Raw genomic sequence first — 23,551 nt, 5'->3', positions numbered from 1 at the left:
TTTATGGCAATGCAATACTGTTATAAATGGAGCTATTTGGAAGAATATGAACATATCAATTAGGCCTAATATTAGGAATTTAACACACATCTAATGTTATGGCTGGTGCTGTTTTTCAGAAGTCACCTTTCGCATGTCAGGATCAAAACTGGATAATTTCAGACGTAGATCTGGCTCCACGTTAACTCTGTTCCTGTGTTTGTTTTTCATATATACAAGATGAGAAAATGTTGTCTCGCACAGATATGTAGTGGCAAATGGCAACAGATGTCTTACAGCCCCTTTGGAAATTTCAGGATAAACAGCTTGGAACCAAAATCCAGTAACGGTAACGAAGGAAACAACATTTTGAACGTCGAATCACAGGACAGCCCGATAAGTTCTTCTGCTTCGACAGAAGCAAGTTCATATTCCGAGTCTAGAAAGGGAGTTTTCATCCAGTCGTTTTTTTTTCAGGACAAAGTGAAAAATACAGACGTAGTTGAGAAGCCAATGACCTCATATGTTCAATCATACTTTCAGCAACATCACTAGAATGGGGTTGTTCACTGAAATCACTCAGCTTGTGAAAGGAGTGGTATTTTCCTTTTTCGATACGGTTGCACAACAAATTTAACTTCTTGATTGTTGCCTCTATTTTGTCTTACATAGAAAACTCCTCCTCAAAAATACAATACCCTTCATATTCTGTCCCTGTAACTATATGCTTTTCAGTCAACCAGGTCTCACGGATGCCTATAATTTTTGGCCAAGTCAAGCTGACCAATGTCAAAATCTTCTCACCCTTAATTATTGATGCGTCTTTCATTCGTGTCATGCAGGCAATTCGATATTGCTTAATCATTACTGTACACATGCTCTTTTATCACAGGGGTGGCCAACCATGTTTGATTTCAACCTCCTAATATCTCTAGTTTATCTTGTTTAGCACTACCACACTCACACTACCGCACAATTTGGCAATAAACTGCACAAATTGTGCAGTTTATTGCCATTCCTCCTGCACAATCTTTTTATTGACTAATTGGCAAACATAAGTTCTGTCCTATCATACCGAGGCAGCGGACTCACAATATTTAGTTTCTTACTCGCGATTTTTGCTTCCAATAACAACTCATTCATATCTTCTCTCATTGCATATTTCTCACCTTTTAAATGATTTGTGCCAGCCAAAACAATTAACTCATTTACTTCTTTCTTCTGCATACTTATGGCGTCACTAACATCCTTTCTTCGCATCTGAAAATCATGTTTTCGTATCGCTTTCTCATTAATTATACCTCTTATCATCGAATCCTACTGTCTCTTTTCTACCGTTTCTCGCTCTTTTGTGCTTTCTCCATTCACTCTTTCTTTCATTCTCTGTCCTCCTTTACCACACGCCGATTGTTTCTCCAGTCGAATTAATTTCATGTTTTATTGATACAATTTACCGATCTGATTTCCGAGTAGTCAACATATCCGCTCTCCGATCCACAGACTGTGGGTTCCAACCCCACTGTGGGCATACATTTTTGTGATTTTGTTTAAGTGAGAGATGAATTTTGTCGCATGTGCTTATTGAAGGGTTGTATGTTTAGAGTTTCCTCTATGTCAAAAAATGAATGCAAAATATATAAAATTAATAAAAATGGCAAAAAAAAATCCATAGCCCGTTCACGGTACGAATATATTATATGTTTACGAGAACTTTTTATGCATGAAAGCCACATAAAAAAAAATAGTTTTAGTCCTTTCGTGCGTGAAACCCACATAAAAAACCCATTATACTAGTAATATTTATTTCCAGTTTTAACTTGTATTATAGAATAAGTAAACAGTTTCTTCCTGTTATTTAACTGAAAATTTAGATTGTTATTTGCTCTGATATCTTTGGGGGAAGGTAATGCATATCCCCTCTGGATATTTCACATATTCATGAACAATTCGATCCAACTTGCCCTCCAAACTGTATCGATAAATTTTTATGTCGGTAGGTGGCATTAAAATTTCGTTCTGCAAATAACTCGTTGGTTTGCATTTGGCGCCGAAGTTGATATGTTTTGATTTCAGTATTATGAGTACTACACTTCTGTTTTGTGTATGTAGTGTTATAAACTAGTTTGTAAGTTTGTCTTTCATAACACTTTTCTAAATGAAACGTAGGATTCTTACTAATGATGATTTGTTTTACACGTTTCCTTCGAATTATGTGATTTCTAATTACATTACTTGAAGAAAGAGCTTAGAATTTTTCAATTTTCATTACTCGAAATGTTTATTCTTCACGCTCTATCTTAACATACCATTGGAGTGACGGAATAATACATATAAAATGTTGGATTCCTGATAAGTTTTTTTTTTTTTGTATATATATATATATATATATATATATATATATACACACACGCACACACACATACATACATAATCACATCAGTTGAAGTGTAGAGGTCATATTGCAGAAGTGGTTAAAATAGCACATAGGATTACGTGGTTTTGAATGCAAGCAGAGATAGAGCTTTTTATAAGGCCATGATATGGTCCCATCTGTGCTATTGTGCACAGATCTGGTCACATGGATTTCTTGGCGATGTAGAGGAACTGGAACGGATCCATAGGGCGAATGACCAAGCTGATGGTCACTTGCTTCCGGATCCGTTAGTGCAGGATTATAGGATTGATTCAGAGGAAATTTTGCAATCTAGTGTGAGAAAAACTAGCGGTTATTCCTAGAAATTACGTAAGTAAGTACTTACAAGGGCGTGAGGACTAGATTCTTTTGCTTGGGGAGTGGTGAATGGGTTGTCAGTCTGTTGTTAGTATTTTGGCAGTGAATGAGCTCAAAGCAAGATTGTGCAAATGATGGTTAGTGTTGATTCTGAAACAGTGGCATAATCAGGACCACACTTATGCACAGGAACACGAGTCTCTAGCTGGGGTCCCGGCAAATTATGGACAATTTAAGGACCCCAAAGAATAAGGGAGGGGGCTCCGGAGCACCTGGGAAAAGTGTAAGTACGCCCCTGGACGTAATTACCACACTACTGCGAAACCCACAAGAAGAGAGACCTGAGTTTAGGCGGTTCCAATAAAAATTCTCAGCGTATCCATGGGAGCATGGATGGAACGTCACCTAATTACATCACTACACTCTAGCTGAGATGTCAACTAACTCACATGAATGCCCAATATCACGTGATGACATCATAAAAAGTGAAATGCCTGATTGCAATTAGGGATGCATAAATGATGTTGGGAATAACAAATTATGGTTGTGTGGAATTTTTATAGAAAGGTTTGCTTTTCTGGCATATGTAAGTAATAATATGGATTTTGCACTAAAGCGCTGTCCTGTTGAATACAGGGTTTTTTTATATAGAAAGGTTTTTTTTAATTATGTTAGAAATGTATGTAGTATGTTTATATATATATATTTTTTTTCTTCTTGACATAATAAGATCAAGTCAGTTATTAAGAGCTACATGCCTGACATACTATAAGATGATATAGTGGTCATTCTTGGTAATAGATATCTTCTTACTTCACTCCTTTACCTTGCAGTGTCGAGGATTTCTATTCACTTAACCACTATTATATCGAGAATAAGGTGGTTACCCCTATGCCTCCCAGTGTGCCATATGTCTGTAATGTGTTCACAGGCCAGTTTGCCTGTTCTGGTGGATTAAAAACTAGTTTCTTCTCTTCTTCTTCTCCTCTTCCGTAAGATGAGTTGAGTCTTCTCTATTCCTTACTGTTCGAAAAAGTTCCTTATTAGTTCTACATCCTAAAATGTTCTTTATTGATTTCTGCCAGTGATTCTTGGTCTTTTGGGTCTTCTTTTTTCAGTTTGAAAAGTATTTATTAGGACGTTAAGTAGACCGTCTGCGTCCATGCGTACAGCATGGCCGAACCATCTCAGTTGTTGTTTTCTCATTTTTTCTAATATTGTCTTTTTATACAGTAATTCTTGTCTGACTGTGCTATTTGTTTTCTTTTCTATTCAACTTGTTCTATTTATTTTTCTTAAACATTTATTTCAAATGCCAGTAGTTTTTTCTCCTCTCTTTTCTTAATTGTCCATGCTTCTGCTCTATAGATTATTATTATTATTATTACGTGACACCTCCATGGTTTTCTCTATTCTCTCTGTCTCAACCACTCTGACAATTTCACAATCTACCAGATAACTGTTGGTATAATTATTGATTTGTATAATTTGATTTTGGCTTGCTTAGATATCTTGTTTGTTTTCCAGATTTTCTGTAATTTTCCCATGGTGGTCCATCCTATCACTATTCTGTATTTGATTGTTTCGATTTCATCTATTGTGTCTGTTAGTTTTGATCCAAGATATATGAAGTTGCCTACTTGTTCTATTTGTTCTCCATTTAGGGTGGCTGAGATGTTAGTTTTGTTCCTTCTTATTTTCATCAATTTTGTCTTTTTTATATTTGTCACGTCACATGTTTTACAGGTTTCGTTTAGCTTGTTTATCAACTCTTGCAATAAGGACAAGATCATCTGCATATTTGATATTATTTATATTTAAACCATTGATATTGATTCCAGGCTCATTGTCTATTGCCTTCTTTACAACTTATAGATATATGTTGAATAGGCATTGGTATAGTGGGCATCCTTGCATTATTCCTTTTTGGATCTCTATAGGTTCTGTTGTGAGTGTATCCTTTTTAATTATTGCATTTGGCTTAGAGTAATATTTTATCAGAAACTGTATTATATATTTATCTATTGCTTTTTCTAGTAGAACTTTAAGAAGGATTTCTCTATTGAAAGCTTGTTTAAAGCCACAAAACAACAGTATAGTTCTTCGTAGTCTTCCCAGTTGGCAGTGTGAAAATCTGGTCTATTGTTGAATAGTTTCCTTGAAAACCAGCTTGTTCTTTGCCTATCAGTTCTTCATAGGTGTTTTTTAATCTATTTTGTATAATTTATTATACAAATATAAGGGAGAGGAATTGGTGGCGCAGATAGCATCAGCCTGGCCAAAAATTATTGCGATCACTGAGACGTGGTTGACAGAAGGGGATATAACAACAGGAATAGAAGTCGCTGGGTATAGCATTTTTCGTCAGGATAGGAGGGGAAAGCGTGGTGGGGTACTGCTTATGATAAGTGATGACCTATGTCCTCTAAGAGTGGAGAATTTGGAAGGAAGTGAGACAAATGATTTTCAGAGCGTATGGTGTGAGGTAGAGGTAGGCAAGACAGGATATTTAGTGGGGTGTTGCTACAGACCCAGGAGCATAGAGGATGGGGACCAGGAGATGTTTAGACAGCTAAGTTTGGCAAGTGCAAGAAGAATGATTGTTATGGGAGATTTTAACTTCAGTAGTATAAATTGGAGAGAAGAAGATGCATGTAGCAATAGGGGAATGGAATTTCTAGAATTCTTGAGGGACAAATGTCTTAGGCAACATGTAACAGAGGGAACAAGAGGTTCAAAAGTTTTGGATTTGGTTATAGCATCAGAAGAGTTGATAATAACTGAGTTGACGTCTCTCCCACCAGTTGGAGAGAGTGACCATATGGTGTTGACTTGGAAAATGAATAGACATGCAGGAGTATCAAAGAGACGGGAACTTATGTGGAATTATAAGGCAGGTGATTATAATAGTCTTAGACGTCAACTTCGGGAAGTTTCATGGAGGGAGGAATTGGAAGGCCGGGATATCACTAGTGCGTGGGAAATTGTGAAAGAATATTTGTTATCAGCAGTGGTAAGTTGTATACCACGAGTGAAGAAGAGGACGCAATTTGGAGTAAAGTGGATGACAAACAATATTAAACAGGAATTGCATGCGAACAAGAGGCTATGGAAGAGATTTAAGGAGACAGGTGAAGAGATGCATGAGGAATATAAGACACAGGCCAGAAGAGTGACTAGTGTGGTAAGGAAAGCGAAACTGGAATATGAGAGGAGATTGGCCCTAAGATCCAAAGAAAATCCTAGGGAATTTTTTAGCTATGTGGCCAGTAGGAGGAGAAATGACTGTGGAAGAATGATATTGTGGGATAAAAATGGGAATAGAGTGACTAATGCAGAGGACATAGTGGAATTTTTCAATCAACACTTTATTGGAGTATTTCATCCTAGAGGAGTCAGTTTAAATGCTAGAGGGATAGGACTGGTTCGAGGTCTGGAGGTACAGGAGGAGAGTGTGTTTCAGATACTGAGTACTCTTGATGTCAGTAAAGCTGTGGGACTGGATGGTATTTCACCACGAGTTTTGAGAGAATGTGCTAGGGAATTGGCAGTGCCTTTAACGTGGCTTTTCAGTGAAAGTCTGGCTTTGGCAAAGGTGCCCAGGGAATGGAAGGAAGGTGAGATAGTGCCATTGCATAAGGGTGGTAACAGACGGGAAGTGTCTAATTATAGGCCAGCCTGTGTCATCAGTAGTTGTTAAGATCTTGGAGAAAGTAGTGAGGGACCGTATACAACATTGGGCAGATGAGGGTAATGTTATCTGTGAGAGTCAACATGGATTTGTGAAAGGGCGCTCTTGTTTTAGCAATATGCTAGCCTTTTATAATAAAGTTACCAGAACATTAGATGAGAGAAAGGCATATACTGCAATTTTCTTAGACTTAGCAAAGGCATTTGACAGGATGCCACATGATAAGCTGATATTTAAGTTGCAGCACATGGGTCTGGATGTCAGATTGGTCAACTGGATTCAGGATTGGCTGTCTGATAGGTATCAGAGAGTTGTGTGTGGTGGAGCAGTTTCAAGGAGGCAGAGGGTTACAAGTGGGGTCCCACAGGGCTCAGTACTAGGACCTATATTGTTTAACCTTTATATCAATGACATTGCCAGTGGATTGCAAGGGGATATTCAGTTGTTTGCAGATGATGCAAAGCTAGGAAGGATTATTAGTAATAGTGCAGATGTGGTAGTCCTGCAAGAGGATTTGAATAAGCTAGATAGATGGGCAAATGAATGGGGGTCAGTTTAATGGAGCAAAATGTAAGGTCTTGAGGTTTGGAAAACATCGATGGGATGCAGCATACTCTATGGGAGGAGTTATGCTGGAGTAAGTAGAGGAGACAAGAGATCTGGGGTTGATGGTTGATAGAAACCTGAAGTTTAGGGGACATATTGCAAAGGTGGTGAAGGTAACACAGAGAATTGCTGCAATTATGAGAAGGACACTGACCTGCAGAGATAAGAGGGTTATCATTCTGTTGTATAAGTCTCTGATCAGACCACACTTGGACTATTGTTCTCAGATTTGGTCTCCAGGATTTGAAGGGGATAAATTAACTGTGGATACAAAGACGGATGACAAAGATGGTTTCAGGACTGTACAAGGATAATTACGAGGATCAGCTGAGGGAATGTGGACTACAGAGTTTGGTGGATAGAAGAAGGAGAGGTGATATGATTGAGACTTTTAAACTGTTGAGAGGTGGTTACAGGGTTGACACTGGGGAGTTCTTTCGCTTGGTTGAACAGCGGGAAGGAGTGATGACAAGCGGCCATCCCTGGAAGTTACGAAAGGAAACTGTGAGCAAGAGGGTGAGGAGTGGTTTCTTTGCATGGAGGGTGGTTGAACCGTGGAATGCATTGCCTGATGGATTGGTGAGAGCGAGAACGGTCAATGAGTTTAAGGAGTGGTATGATAGACTTTGTGTTTCTTAGGGCAGGGGGGGGATCTCCCCTCGATGAGTCTTGACAGACTTTATGTTCTTAGGAAGGACCTCCCACGATGAGTCTTTCGACTCCATGGAGGCCTGAATAATAATAATAATAATAACTTTTCTATTATAAAAAGTTGGTAAATTACTAAGGCATGACCGACCCTTCACAAAGCCATGTTGCCCCTCATACAGTATCATATTCTTATCCACCCATTCTTGAATTCTTTTTCTGACCAATTTTTCCAGTACTTTTACCACCACACCTGAGTTACTGATTGGTCTATAATTTGCTACTGGCAGTCTTAGAACCTCCCTTATGCAAAGGAATTATTTTACTCTCTTTTCACTCCCTTGGAACTCTATCAGAGCTAAGACTTAAAGAGCCTAGTCAGTGGCATTGCCAGTTCCCTTGCACATTCTTGCAAAACCTGAGCCGATATCCCATCTAGTCTCACAGCTGTATTATATTGAGTTTCTGCAATATCCTAAGAACTTCCAATTCATCCACCTCTGTTCCTACAGTAGTGTCTGTCACATATGTTAAAGCAGTAATCTCACTAGGATGAGATTACTCTTGCAAAGTGGTCACTCAGTAACTCAACTATTTTATCTGCTTTTGTCACCTTGTGACCATCATCACTCATTAAGGTTAATGAGATCATTCTTCCTCTTACTTTATTACATGACACCTTCAATTAGTCCAAAAACTCATTGAGGAAGGGCAACTATCCATCCCCACCACTCAGTTCACCAACTACAGCGAACTGCCATCTACCGCCCACTACTAATATTTTCACAGACAATCACAAACATCCATGCCCACAGCCTTTTGGCTTGAGAGCAGATATGCTAACCACTTGGTCAACCAAGCTGGCATAGCAAAAGAACTCTTAGGGATTTCCTTTGGCCTGCTTGGCTACATTCTTCTCATGATCTGATTTTGTCTTCCTTGCTGTGCTGGTCACCTTTCTTGCCTGGGCCTTGTACTATTCATTGACTTTGCTGGTCACCTTGCTCTTTACCCTCCACGGCATTTTCTTCTACTGCAGCTCGTGCTTAATTATATTACTCATCCATCTAACTCCTACCTGATTAACCCTCAACCTTAGGTATACAATTTAATATTGCTTCCTCTAAATGACGCTTAACTATATCCCATGCACTACTAGCATCCTTGCCCTGCAGTGTTTTTATTCCATGGCACAGATTTAAGTTTCTTCTTAAGCTTGTCATAATCACCTGCAAAAATTAAAGGGCTATCTGGGATTGAATTGGGGACTTCTCAATCTGCAGTCGAATGTTCTACTATTGAGTACACTCCTCTCCCCTCCTCAGCAGTAGTGATGTCATTACTCATTGGTGTGACACACGTTTTTTTCTTTATCTTTTTTACTGCAATAATGAGAAGGAACCTAGTAGTCTTAGAACCTATAAGTAGTATTTTGATAGACAAGTGATCAGAGAGAGAGAGAGACATGATGGTATTTTTTGCAGAGCTGGTTTATTCATTATACAAATCAGTATGGGGAGGGCTGTTCCAAAGAACAGAGGGAGATGGAATGAAGGCGGTCAAATTAGTTCAATAAGTTTGGAGCTGAAATGTTTATAGATATTCAACAGTAGCTGCTCATGCTTTTACAGAATTAGAGGAAAGTGAAGAAATAGTAATGATAGTGAGTTATGTAGCAGAGAGGTAGCATTTGGATTAAAAAAAAAATATGCAGAAGCCTACTTGGAAGCAGAATAGGCTGTGTATGTTTGTGCCTGGATAGACTAGATGTGAAAGTTGTCCCATGAAGAGAAAATTGGTCTTAACCAAAGATCACAATAGGATCAAAAAGAGTGTGAAGTGAGATCTTTCTTATGAAAGGTAAGACAGTGAAAGTTTTTCACTTGGTCACACTATAAATTAAAGTTCCTTCTGGCTCCCACTAATGAGACCTCAATAAAGGTCGAAACCAGTGTGGGTAGTGGCCAAGAAATCACAACTGAGCTACGTGTATACAGAGGCTAATGACTTTACATCAATTGCCTTAGTATCCCATAATGCAAAACACACATCCTTTTGGATGTGTATAATGCCATGCATTATGGGAAGTCTTTTATTGAGTAGGTATTTAACATAAACATACCTTTATTTATTGAGGTATGTTAGTGTGGGGATACTTCTCCAAAAACTAAGATCATTCTAAATCTCACTGAGCAGCCCTAAAGGATCACTACTAATCTCATTGCTCCTGACCAGAATCACTCCCAGACAGGAAACTCAGTGGTGACTCTATTCAGTGACAACATATGACTTGTTTAAGTTAAGGGATATTACATCCCATATCGTTTCTTAGCTGAATAAGAAATTCAAAGAGTTTCATGCCGAATATAGTAGAAACTATATAAAGTTCGGCGATTCCGAGCATAAGCAAATACTTGGATACTGCAGCAACTGACCCTTAAGGTAGTGCAAGCTGAGGCAACTCATGTCAAAGGTGGAGCAAGCTCCGATCACTATTCTTGATATTTACCCATAATGTGAACTTAGCTCCTAGGAGCTGTATTATTGTTCAACATTATGAGAGAAGGTCACTACCCAGACCGGTTTCAACCTTTATTGAGGTCTCATCAGTGAGTAGGTAGACCTAGTTAATATCAAGTTTCTAGCGAACAGAACTTGCACCCCTTCTATGAGTATTGCCGAGAGGTGTCCTAATAAGTTATTAGATATATTAGGTATTTGCTTATGCTTGGAATCGCCAAACTTTATATAGTTTCTACTATATTCGGCTAAGAAACGATATGGGATGTAATATCCCTTAACTTAACCGTATCACACCTTATTATTAAAATACTCTGGATTGGAAATAGATGTTGAAAGTTTTTCACTTGTTTACACCATAAATTAAAGATGCCAAGAAATTATATTGGTTTAATCCTTTATCTGAGTGTAAGTATTTTCAAAACTGGACTACTTATATATAGAGGCTAATGATTTCATATTAATTTCCTTAGTATCATATAAAACACACACCCTTTTGGATGTATATAATATTATGCATTATGGGAAGGGCCTACCCAGACCAGTTTCAACCTTTATTGAGGTCTCATCACTGACTCATCATGGGAGGTACACACTATCATACACAATGCTCATTCAACTGTGCCTTAAACTGATTCAATATGTCTACATTCACAACACTCTCAGGCAATGCATTCCACTCATCAACCATTCTCCATACAAAGAACCTGCTCCTCACTCTTCTGCTTGCACCCTCTTATACAGTTTCTTGCAATGGCCTCTTGTTCTCCCCTCCCTCAATTATATGAAAAATCTCTTTCATATCAACTTGATAACAACCTCTGACTAGCTTATATGTCTCATTCATATCCCTCTCCTCCTCCTCCTATTCACAAAGCTTTATAATTTACATTCTCTCAATCTGTCTTCGTACTCCACATTCCAAAGACCACTGATCACCTTTGTGAATCTTCTCTAGACCCTTTCTAACATATCCTCGTCACCATGAAAACGCAGTGACCAAATCTGTGCACAATAATCCATGAGGCCTGATCAAAGCCTTATACAACTGCATCATATACTCTTTATTTCTGCATGTCAGGGTCCTCCACATCATTGCCATTATTTGATGTAACCTTTTTACAACTTGTGCAGTGTGGACCCTGAATTTCAGGTCCTTGTCCATCACCACTTCCAGATCTCTCATCTCCTCTACCATCTTTAAAGTTTTCCCACCAAGCATGTACTTTGCATCCCATTGTTGCTTACCAAATCTCAAAACATAACACTTTGTAAACATTGATCTGACAGTTCCACCTACCTGCCCATTCATGCAATCTGTTCAATTCCCCCTGCAAGACCATAACATCTTCTTGACTCTCCATTGCTCTCCACATTTTTCATCATCTGCAAACAGCTGCATATCACTAGTTATATTCATCCCAGTATCATTAATATACAAACTGAACAACAGTTGTCCCAAAACTGACCCCTGCAACATGCTAGTGATCTTCCTCTTTTGGGATACTGCACCCCATAGACAACTTTCTGATACGTAGTCACTGATCCAACTCAGAAGCTCAATCATAAAGCTGATGATTGCGACAAACTTGGGAGACAGCTTGGAATAGCACCATAGGAGCTATATATGGCACATAAAGTCCATGTGTTAAGGCTTAAATGCTGAGAAATCATGTTGAAAGCTTAATGGAGAGTAAAACAGCACTAAGAAAGAATTAAAAAATAATATTTAATTCTTCCAGTATTTTGCCTTCGTAACAGACATCTTCAGAGAGCACAATATAATACTTGTAAAACACATGCATGCATGCACATACGCAAAACCAACCCAAATGAAGTGAAACATGTTTTGTACAAAAGACTAGAATCCTAACTAGGTGAGATTCCCTCTGCAGGCACCTGTGAGTGGCTTGGCATATAAACTTGGTTCTCAAAATGTTAATGTTTCCCATATTTTGGAAAGTTTTAAATATTTAGAATCACTTCTCAGTGCTGTTTCACTCCATTAAGCCTCGAATTTCAGGTGTTTGTGGTACTTAGGAAATGGTAACAGTGCTGGAAGAAAGTAGTAGCAGATGACAAATATATAAATCGATAATCCATCCAGTTATTACCTACAGATGTGAAACTTGGATATTTACTGTGAAAGTGGAGAATTTGTTTTCCACATTTAAAAGGAAAATCCTTAGAAAAATATTTGGTCAAGTGAATGATAATGGTCTCTGTAAAATTAGATACAACCATGAGTTAGATCAACTCCATAAAGAACCCACAATATCTAACTTAATCCAATTCAAAAAGTTGTGGGTCGGGCATGCTTTACATATGGAAAATGACAGTATTCTTAAGAGGACTGAATAATAAAATTCTTGCTAAAAGACCAAAAGGAAAATCAAAAACAATATCAATAAATACTATTAGTCAAGATAACAATATCATATTGCAATGTTTACTGGAAAAGTAAAGTTTTAGACTTACAGGTTGGATGTAGTAAATCCAAGACGAGGCTCGATTTGGGCTTTAGAACCATGGGAGGGGGAAACACAGCAGACTGGATACCTAGAGTCAGGAGAATAAATCATGTGGCAGAAAATTGGTTTGCACAAACTACATTTAAATGATTTTGGAGTTAAATGTTTGGAGAAAGTGTTATTTAGTGAGAGTGTAGTAGTGCAAAACCAAGGAAACTAGAGATTATTATTGTTACGTGACACCTCCACGTAGTCCAGAGACTCATTGAGGGAGGCACCAACTATAACTAACTGCAACTGCTATCATCATCATCTACACCAATGCCATCTACCGCCCACCACCACTACTACTAGTATTTTCACAGACAATCACAAACATCCATGCCCATGGCAGGATTCTGCTCTCCAGCCTTATTGGCTGGAGAGTAGATACACTAACCACTCGGCCAGCCATTAGGAAGGATGAAATCAAACATGCATCTGGATACCCTTGTGATAAATGAGCATGTGTAAAGTAATGACTGTGCAATGCTGAATTGTATTTCACGTGTCTGATTTGAATGGGTTGGTAATGACATTACACAATGGCAACTATGGGTATAAAAGTATGTTGAAATGCATGTACATGATGCAAGAAGTATCAAAAATAAGGGTGAGGAGTTTTGGGCATTGGTACTCTTACTTGGCTAAAAATTATAGGCATCAGTGAGACCTGGTTGAGTGAAAATGATATAGTTACAGGGATAGAATATAAAAGGTATTGTATTTTCAGGGAGGATAGAAGACACGGGACACGAGGTGAAATATTGTTGATGATACTGCAGAATTACAACCGGCGAGTATTTTAGGTCTGAGGAAGATGGTTCATTTGAGGCTGTCTGGTGTGAGATAGAGACAAATAGGACAAAATGCATTGTTGGGTGTTGCTATAGACTAGGGGGTCCACAGGAAGATGTAGATGCTATGTATCAGCAAATTAGTTCACAATGCGTGTAAGCCAAACAATTATTATGGGAGACTTTAACTATGGAGACATTCATTGGAGGGACAAAAGGGGCATGGCAAGATGGAAGTGGAATTTGTACAGTTGCTAAGGAATAATTACATGAAGCAACATCTTATAGAAGGGACAAGGGATTTGAGAGTGTAGGATCTGATAATTGCATCAGAAGATATATCCATAACCAAGGTAGACACTCTGCCTGCAATTTGGGGGAGCGACCATGCAGTTTTGTTCTGGGCATTTGCAAAACAAGTTGAATTCTGTGTCAAGAAGTGGTTTGTGTTCAACTATAAGGCTGGTGATTATGAGGAACTCAGGCGTTATCTTGGAACAGTGCCATGTCTTGAGAAGCTACAAGGAAAGAATGTCAGTAGTGCATAACAATTGGTCAGAAATTGCTTGAGAGTAGCAGTAACAGACTGCACTCCCAAGGTCAAGTGGATAAACCAAGTTGGAATTAAGTGGATGAATATGGATTTATGGGGTTTAAATTTATAGGAGTTTGTGAATAGTGATAACTGCAAAAAAGAAAACATTGTCAAGGAAATATAAAGAAAAAGTCATCGGCATACTCATGAACAGTACAAAGTGCAAGCAAGAAGAGTGACTAGTATTGTAAAAAAAGACCAAATCACACTATGAGAGGGAATTAGCCAAACAGGCCAAAGTAATCCCAGAACTTTTTTTGTTACATAGCAAGTAAGAAGAAAAATGAATATGGAAGGATTGTTTTAAACAATGCTAATGGTAGGAAGATGACTGGATGAAAAGAAATAGTTGAGTTGATGAGTGATCGTTTTTCAAACTTGTGTCATCCAGGTGGTGGTGATTTTACAGTTGCTGATGTTACAGAGATGCATATCAACATTGAGGTAGATGAACAAGAGGTGTTCAGCATATTAAAAAATATGAATGTGAACGCAGCAGTGGGATTAGATGGCATGTCAGCCTGTGTACTACATGAATGTGCAAGAGAATTGGCATTCCCTCTGAAGAAGTTGTTCAGTCTCAGCTCTGGTACAGTTCCAAGGGAGTGGAAAGAGGATAAGATAGTAATAAGATAAGATTCTGACCTTAGTATATCCTTAGCAACTTTAACACCTTTATGCTACAACCTTAGAATAAAGGTGGCTCCAAGACAGTGGTAGCAAATTACAGACCAATTAATATATTGGGAGTGGAAAAGAGTTGGAAAAGCTGGTGAAAGGTAAAATATGACAGAAGATAGATGGGGGGATGCAATACTCTATAGTGGGAAGCATTGTTTTGTAAAGGGTAGATCCTGTCATAGTAACTTATTCACATTTTATAATAAAGTGACAGCAGAATTGGATAAAAGTAATGGCTACACCATGATACTTCTCGACTTTGCTAAGGCATTTGACAGAATACCATGTGGAAAACTTACAAAAACTGGTTCAAATGGGAATGGATATGAGGCTAGTAGCATGGATAGGGGGTTGCTGAGTGACAACAACCCCCTATTCATGAGAGTAGACGCCAGAGAGTAGTATATGATGGAGTAGAATCTTGGAGAAGATGGTGACCAGTGGAGTATCTCATGATTCGGTACTAGGGCCACTATTTAATTTGTATATCAATGACACAACGAAAGATTTCAGAGATGTTATTCAGTTGTTTGCTGATGATGTAAAACTGGGATATAGTTATTTTGCAGGATGATTTAAATAAATTGGCATTGTGGACAAAGGATAATTATTGTCAGTTTAATGCTGCAAAATGTAAGGTTATGCACTTCAGGTTAAAAGGTTGCATATGGTGTATGATGGTATTAGATTGCAGGAAATTGATGAGACTAGGGATTTGGGGATAATAGTGGACAAAGAGTTGAAGTTCAAAGGGCATATTACAAAAGTTGATAAAATAGCTCAACGAATTACTTGGATGTTGAAAAGCATGCCAACAAGTAAAGATAAGGAAGTTATTATCCCTCTTTATGATTCAGCCACATCTAGACTACTGCACACGGATTTGATCAGCTGGGTTTCTTGGCAACCAGGAGATAGTCAAGAGGATTCAGAGACGTGTGACCTAGATGGTGATAGGTCTGTGGAATGCTCCCTACGAGGGATAAGTTGAAGGTTTGTGGGTTACAAAGTTTAGTTGATAGGTAGAAAAAGAAAAGAGGGGACATGATAGAAACTTTCAAGATATTAAAGGGTTTTATAAAATTGCTGCAAGTGAAATTTTTCAATGTATGATAAATAGAGAACTAGAGGCCCTCCATGGAAGTTGTGTAAGAGTGTGGTTAGTTGGGATGTGTGAACCAGACGGAGTGTGGTGAGTGGGTGGAATGGAGCGACATAATTGGTTGCAAGTTCCCTGGGGGTGAATGTATTCAAGGAGAGGTATACTATGATTTGCGTGTATGGTGATTGATTTGGGTCTCTCGTGATGAGTCTCTGGACTCCATGGAGATGCCATAAAATAATAATAACAATGCATGAGTAGTATCATTAAGCAGTAACTGCTAAAAAAAAAAAGAAAACACAGTCCAAAAAGGTAACCAGTATTGAGGAAGGCAAAAACTAGACTAGAATTACATTAGCTTAGCAAGCCAAATGTAATTACAAAGAGTTAGTTCTTTACTTATTTGGGGAGTAAAACGAGAATAACTATAGTTGAATAATTTTGATGAATCCAGGCAACATTGTTGAATCACTAATCAATCACTTTGGAACTGTGCATCATCTATGTGTGGAGATATAGCAATAACAGCTGTGACAAAAGTTAATGTAGAAATAGAGGCAGGTGCATAAAATATTACCAAATTTTGATGTGAAAACATTTGTAGGATTAGATGTGATATCATCTTACATATTAAGAAATGTGCTGGAAATTGGCAGTACATTGGATCAGATTAAGTTTCAGTGCTGGTGGGGCCCCATGGAAGTGGAAAGAAGGGAAATAATTCCATTACATCAAGGAGACTCCAAGACAGCTGTAACAAATTATTGACTGTTTGTCATTTCATGAGCTTACATTGACTGAAATGAAATGACATTTCATTTAAAATGTTCAATATATTAGATAAATTAGACATAGAAGATCATGTACTTAAGATTATAAAAATGATTTACACCAAACAGAAAATGCAGCTGTTTAACTCTGAGACTTCTGTAGTGAAAATAAAAAGAGGAGTTAGACAGGGCTGCATCCTTTCACCAAATGTATTTAATATTTACAGTGAGACAGTGATGAAAAAGATTGAAAAACAAAATATAGGAATCAGTATCAATGGTATAAAATACAAGAATCTTAGCTATGCTGATGATACCATGCTAATAGCAGAAAACAGAAACAAATTAATCAAATTACTGCAGCTACTAATTGAAAAAGGTAAAGAGTTTGGATTAGATATAAATGCAAAAAAAAAGAATTTTTATTACCAAATTTATGAAAATCGCAAAAGAAAACAGATCCAAACCATAAATATTCATAAACAATATGAAAATTGAACATACAACAGAATATAAATATTCAGGCACCTGCTTTACTGCAGATGGAAAGCAAGATAAAGAAATAAAAATAAGAACAGCCATAGCTAAATATGCCTTTTGGAAAAATAAAGATCTGCTCAGAAGTTCTATGGGTATTGAGACAAAGAAAAGAATGATAAGAACATTAGTGTGGCCAGTTTTCACATATGGAAGTGAGACCTGGGTATTCAAGAAGAGAGTAAGACAACAGATAATGGCCTTTGAAATGTGGTGCTATAGGAGAGCTCTGAAAATCTCATGGACAGAACATGTGACAAATACAGATGTCCTTCAGAGAATGAGAACACAGAGATCTTTATTACTGGAAGTGATCCAGAGAAAGATGACAGAACATATACTGGGAGGTTCAGCAGGACAGAGGATACTAACAGTTTTAGAAGGAAAAATTATGGGAAAAGGATCAAGAGGTAAAAAACGAAGGACATGGCTTGAAGATATAAGTTCATGGACAGGTTGACATGGCCATGCATAAACAAAAAGGAAAGCTACCAACAGAGAGAACTGGAAGGATATGGTGCTACACCCTCTCACTGAGGAAGCTACGTGAAGAGAGAGAGAGAATTATTTTAGTTACCAACTTTTTATGCGGCAGTCTGTCGAAGGTCTTTGCAAAATCAAAATATACTACTGTTATGTATCTACCCCCCCCCCCATTGTTCAATGCATTTGTCACCTTGTTATAATAAGTATACTGATTATTAAAATGACCTTCGTTTAGCAAATCCATGCTGCCCATCAAAGAAAATTCTGCTGCTTCTGTCAACCCAGTTCTGAATCCTAGTCCTTGCTAGCCTCTCACACCTTGATTACAATTCCAGACTAGCAGATTGACCTATAATTCAAAGCTTCAGTGTCTTAGTGTTTAATATCCTTTTTGAAGCAGAACAGTTTTGCCCTCTTTCCAATTAGGACTTCTATGAAGTCATAAGATTCGTCATGGGATTTCTTTGCATTAATCACATCACATGCATCAGACATCAGTGGCGGCCAGTGAAAATTTTAAGTGGGGATGCTGTGTATACAAAATAAAAATCATCATAATTCAGCCTTGTATCTATAATAAATAAATAATTATATGCTATTTTAATGGAATAAAATAAGATTTACCAAAAATATTTCACCCTCGCCTCGAAACACACAAATAATAAAAGTTTCGTATCTCACAGAAATAATGCATGCAAGCATACAATTTATCTGTAGTGATACTGCTCAACAAGCAGTGTCGGATTCATTTCTTACGTGTAGTGACAAGTGCAAACAAATATCGGCGAGTCTAGCTGTGACTGACCAAATGTGATAATTCCGACACTGCGTTAGATCACAGTGCTGTTTCGTGTAACGATAATTGAGAAAATATAATTCTTTTCATATTTTCAACAGTGACACTCGTCATAATTCAGCCTTGTAATAAATAATTATATGTTATTTTAACATAATAAAATAAGATTTACCAAAAATATTTCACCCTCACCACTAAAACACACCAATAAAAGTTTCATATCTCACAAAAAGAATGCACGTGAGCATACAAATTTATCTGTAGCGATACTGCTCGTTGAGCAGTGTCGGATTCACTTGTTACGTGCAGTGACAAGTGCAAACGAATATCAGCAAATGCGTTAGATTGTAGTACATTTGTTTCATAATCTAAAGCGTTAATTGAACAATTCCAATTATTAACTATTCAATCAATGTTGAAACATAAGTTGTAACCTTTAGCATGCATTTATATCATGTTGTAAGCACTTATTATTTATAAACACAAACAAAATTTAATTTTTTTGTTTTTTCCCTTGGGGGTACTGCGGTGTCGCAGTGCTTATGTACAAGCTGCCACTGTCAGACATATTGAAAAGTTTTGATGATGTGTTTTATAGATAATACATGGATGCAGCACATAGCCTCCTGTACCATTTTTAACATACTGAGTTTAGCATGAATTCTTTATCTACATTGCATGATATATGCACATAAACGCAGGAAAGATATTTAATTAACCAAATATTTCGGTCTGGAAATAGCAGACCATCCTCAGCGGTATTACAAAAACAGTTTTAAAAAATACAAGCTAGAATACTAACAATAGATCGTTAAAAATAGAACACTCCACGTGATGTTATATCACTAAGTATGAAACGGAATATTTTGAAGTAGAGACACGATTGAAAAAAAAAAAAAAAATCAATGAGTAATCTCGATTAGACTTTCCCAGATTTTTGATATATACAGTCATTACGATTCAGGTTGGGACGATAGAGCAAGGCCTCCATGCTTTCCTTGAACAAACGTTCAAACTTATAACGGGATCTATGTAAGAGGCGAGTCCTGGACCAAAAGATGCTGTGGTCAGTTTCAATCCCGTGTTGAGCCAATCCAGACTTTTCAGGTTTGTTGTAAAGAATGGACGATTGATGTTTTTGGATTCTTTTTTCAAGAGAACGTCCAGTCTGTACCAAAATAGGAGAGATCACAGTTGCAAGGAATTTGATAAAATCCAGGAAGAGATAAAGTTGAGCGTTTGTCTTTAGGAGAAGGAAAATGAGAAGACAATTTGTTAATAGATGAATAAGTAGCTGTTAAATCATATTTCTTTAAAATTCTTGAGATAGGTTCTGAAATACTGGAGATATAAGGAAATGGCACTCGACATATTAAAACTTTGTTGTTTTGTGGAGGATTATAAGAACTGAGAAGATGTTGAGTACTTTTTTCAGAAAAGCCATTGAGTTTCATGTGTTGTTGGATAGTAGAAAGTTCTTTCTGTAGATAATCAAAAGTAGAACAATTAGTTTGGCTCTTCTGATGAGGCATTTTATAATTCCTGTTTTTTGACATGGATGATGGGCTGATTCTTTAGGAATATAACGACCTGTGAACTTTGGTTTCCTGTATACTGTAGTTGTAAGAATATTCGAAGGTGACTGAATGAGGAGAATGTCTAAAAAAGATAATTGGTTGTTTTCTTCTATTTCCATAGTAAACTTTAAACGATGATGCAAGGAATTGATATTGTTTAAAAAAGAAAGTAAAGAGTTTTTGCTGTGTGGCCAAATAGTAAAGATGTCATCTATATATCTTACCCAAAAGGATGGTTGAGGGAAAATAGATGAGAAGAGAACTTTTTCTAAATGTTCTAAATAAAAGTTGGCTAAAGCAGGAGAAAGAGGACTTCCCATAGCTGTTCCTTCTACTTGGCTGTAAAATTTATTTTGACATACAAAATATCCAGAATGTATTACGAATCGAATAGTTTATAATAGAAAATTACTTGCTGACATCTTTCCTGAAGACATTAAAAAACTATTCGATTTCGTAATACATTCTGGATATTTCGTATGTCAAAATAAATTTTACAGTGAAGTAGAAGGAACGGCCATGGGAAGTCCTCTTTCTCCTGCTTTAGCCAACTTTTATTTAGAACATTTAGAAAAAGTCCTCTTCTCATCTATTTTCCCTCAACCATCCTTTTGGGTAAGATATATAGATGACATCTTTACTATTTGGCAACACAGCAAAAAACTCTTTACCTTCTTTTTTAAACAGTATCAATTCCTTGCATCATCGTATAAAGTTTACTATGGAAATAGAAGAAAACAACCAGTTATCTTTTTTAGACGTTTTCCTCATCCGGTCACCTTCAAATATTCTTACAACTACAGTATACAGGAAACCAAAGTTCACAGGTCGTTATATTCTTAAAGAATCAGCCCATCATCCATGTCAAAAAACAGGAATTATAAAATGCCTCATCAGAAGAGCCAAAACTAATTGTTCTACTTTTGATTATCTACAGAAAGAACTTTCTACTATCCAACAACACATGAAACTCAATGGCTTTTCCGAAAAAAGTACTCAACATCTTCTCAGTTCTTGTAATCCTCCACAAAACAACAAAGTTTCAATACGTCGAGTGCCTATTCCTTATATCTCCAGTATTTCAGAACCTATCGGAAGAATTTTAAAGAAATATGATTTAACAGCTACTTATTCACCTATTAACAAATTGTCTTCTCATTTTCCTTCTCCTAAAGACAAACGCTCAACTTTATCTCTTCCCGGAGTTTATCAAATTACTTGCAACTGTGATCTCTCCTATTTTGGATAGACTGGACGTTCTCTTGAAAAAAGAATCCAAGCACATCAATCGTCCATTCTTCACAACAAACCTGAAAAGTCTGGATTGGCTCAACACGGGATTGAAACTGACCACAGCATCTTTTGGTCCAGGACTCGCCTCTTGCATAAATCCTGTTATAGGTTTGAACGTTTGTTCAAGGAAAGCGTGGAGGCCTTGCTCCATCGTCCCAACCTGAATCGTAATGACTGTATATCTATATCAAAAATCTGGGAAAGTCTAATCAAGATTACTGATTATTTATTTATTTATTTTTTTCAATCATGTCTCTACTTCAAAATATTTTGTTTCATACTTAGTGATATAACATTATGCGGAGTGTTCTATTTTTAACAATCTATTGTTAGTATTCTAGCTTGTATTTTTTAAAACTGTTCTTGTAATATCACTGAGGATGGTCTGCTATTTCCAGATTAAAATATTTGATTAATTAAATATCTTTCTTTTGTTTACGTGTATATCATTCAGTCTTATGTCACAAGTATCCTTAAAACAGCTTTATCTTCATTGATTTATATGTGGTTGCAGGTATTAATGTATATTTAAGTATATATTGTATTTACATATTTCTGTGTGCTAAGAAAAGTTTTTTGCAAGGGGAATCAAAATAATCAGTATAATTCATGTATAGTTTTTATTAAGTTTTGAAATTTTGGCAGTTCTTTATTATATATCTTCTTTGTTTCCAGAATTTTTAGAATGTCTGATAATCTTCTCATCCCAGATGAGGCACTCCAGAGTTTTCATTTGAATGGAGATAGCAGTCACAATAGGTAAAGTATATTTTGTTATTTTGATATCTGAGTGGGTTGGTGTTAGTACCGGCATGTTTCAAATGTGCTATTAAAAATATGATATCGATATATTTTGAGATCTGGTAAAATAATTTGTCTTCTAATAACAATATATATTATAATAAATCATGATTAAAATGAAGATTTCTAATTTAATAGAATTTTTATGCAAATGAACTTAAATCAGTTTTGTCAAAATTCAAAAGCAAAGGATATTCTCCATTTTATTTTTTCAGTAACAAAATAAATATTATAACACCACTTCAGTAATACTCCCATGCTGAGGAGGTGTTGGGGAGGGTGCATCTCTCTCACTCTCACACACACACAGTGCTAAAAAATAATCACACCAAAGCAAAATATGATGCATCAATCAGTAGTCATTTTGAGAGATTGCATTGTACTGAACTTTTCTTCTAATTGGTAGCATACTAAAAAATAAATAAGACTTTCTTTCTTTGGGAAATCTGCATGTGCCATCCCACCATATGAATTTCCTTTCAGGAATGTAAATTTCTTTTATGTTATAAAAACGGATTATTATTATTATTAACTGTGATTTCACTTATATGAATATAACTTTCTGACATAGGATTGTTAAGGTGTTTAACAATGTTTTTGCTCTCTGGCTTTGTGCCCGGTCTCTGACAAGAACTGTAGGGCTGTGGTGATGTTTGGTAAAGTGGTGGGTTCTTACTTACTGCTGCTATGAGCACACTTCTCAAGGTGATGATGGACTTTGCCTGTGACTGTGTCAGTTGAGGATTGGCTCTGTGTGATTGAGCACAGCATAGTGATTCAACCTTAGGGCTACCTGTGGAGGACTTGATCTTCTTTGAACTTGGGCAATTTGAACAAACTTTTTTCCTGTTCTCTGGTGACAATCAACAATTTGAAACAGCTTTCAGGCCAGTGAAACCTAATTCAAATATTAATAAAAGGCAATACAGGCTTGAGCAGAGATTATATTCTCATAAGCTCTCTGGTAAATTTCAAAACTCCTTTAAGTTTCTTTTTACATTTGGCTATAAAATACAGATAGATCCATTATCTTCATTTTAATTATGCCAAATTGAAGCCTTTTGGTTCTATACTTCAGTAATAAAATAATATGTTTTTGACATGTCACTTTTTTAATGTTCATGAGAAAGTGACATGTGAAAAGTTTTGGACTTCTGTAAAAATTTATATCATCATCATCATCAAATTCCTGCCATGTACCCACAAGGGGTGTACAGGATATGATAGTACTACATGAAAAAATTATATCATTACTAACTTCCTATCTACAATTTTCCTCCAAATCAGTCTGTTACTTGTCAAGACTCCAACATTATCAGATCTTATATTTCTATCATCTAAGACACTTTGTACCTATATCTTGGTCTTCCTCTGGGTCGTTTTGCTGCCAACCTGGCAGAGAACATTTGTTTTGCTAATCTTTCCTCGCCC

At 36.8% G+C, this 23,551-nt stretch overlaps 1 protein-coding gene across 3 annotated transcripts in view; it reads left to right on the top strand.

The window, feature by feature from the left end:
- Positions 1–1,927: 1,927 nt before the first annotated feature.
- The window catches only part of LOC150099942 (deoxycytidylate deaminase), a 69,586-nt gene continuing 47,962 nt past the window's right edge, over positions 1,928–23,551 (top strand). The window contains exons 1-2 of one of the 3 annotated variants that reach the window (XM_090402850.1): positions 1,928–1,972; positions 21,995–22,078. In XM_090402850.1, coding sequence (XP_090258976.1) covers positions 22,005–22,078 — 74 coding nt within the window. In that variant the 5' untranslated portion in view covers positions 1,928–1,972; positions 21,995–22,004. Of the gene's footprint in view, positions 1,973–2,005; positions 2,105–21,994; positions 22,079–23,551 lie in introns of those variants that run through there. The other 2 variants (XM_090402848.1, XM_090402849.1) reach the window with 2 other exon arrangements.

The sequence above is a fragment of the Typopeltis vanoorti genome, chromosome 13 (assembly GCF_054136105.1).
Source record: "Typopeltis vanoorti isolate ZY-2024b chromosome 13, IOZ_Tvanoo_1.0, whole genome shotgun sequence".
Classification (NCBI taxonomy): Eukaryota; Metazoa; Arthropoda; class Arachnida; order Uropygi; family Thelyphonidae; genus Typopeltis; species Typopeltis vanoorti.
This window is presented reverse-complemented; position numbering and strand designations above follow the sequence as displayed.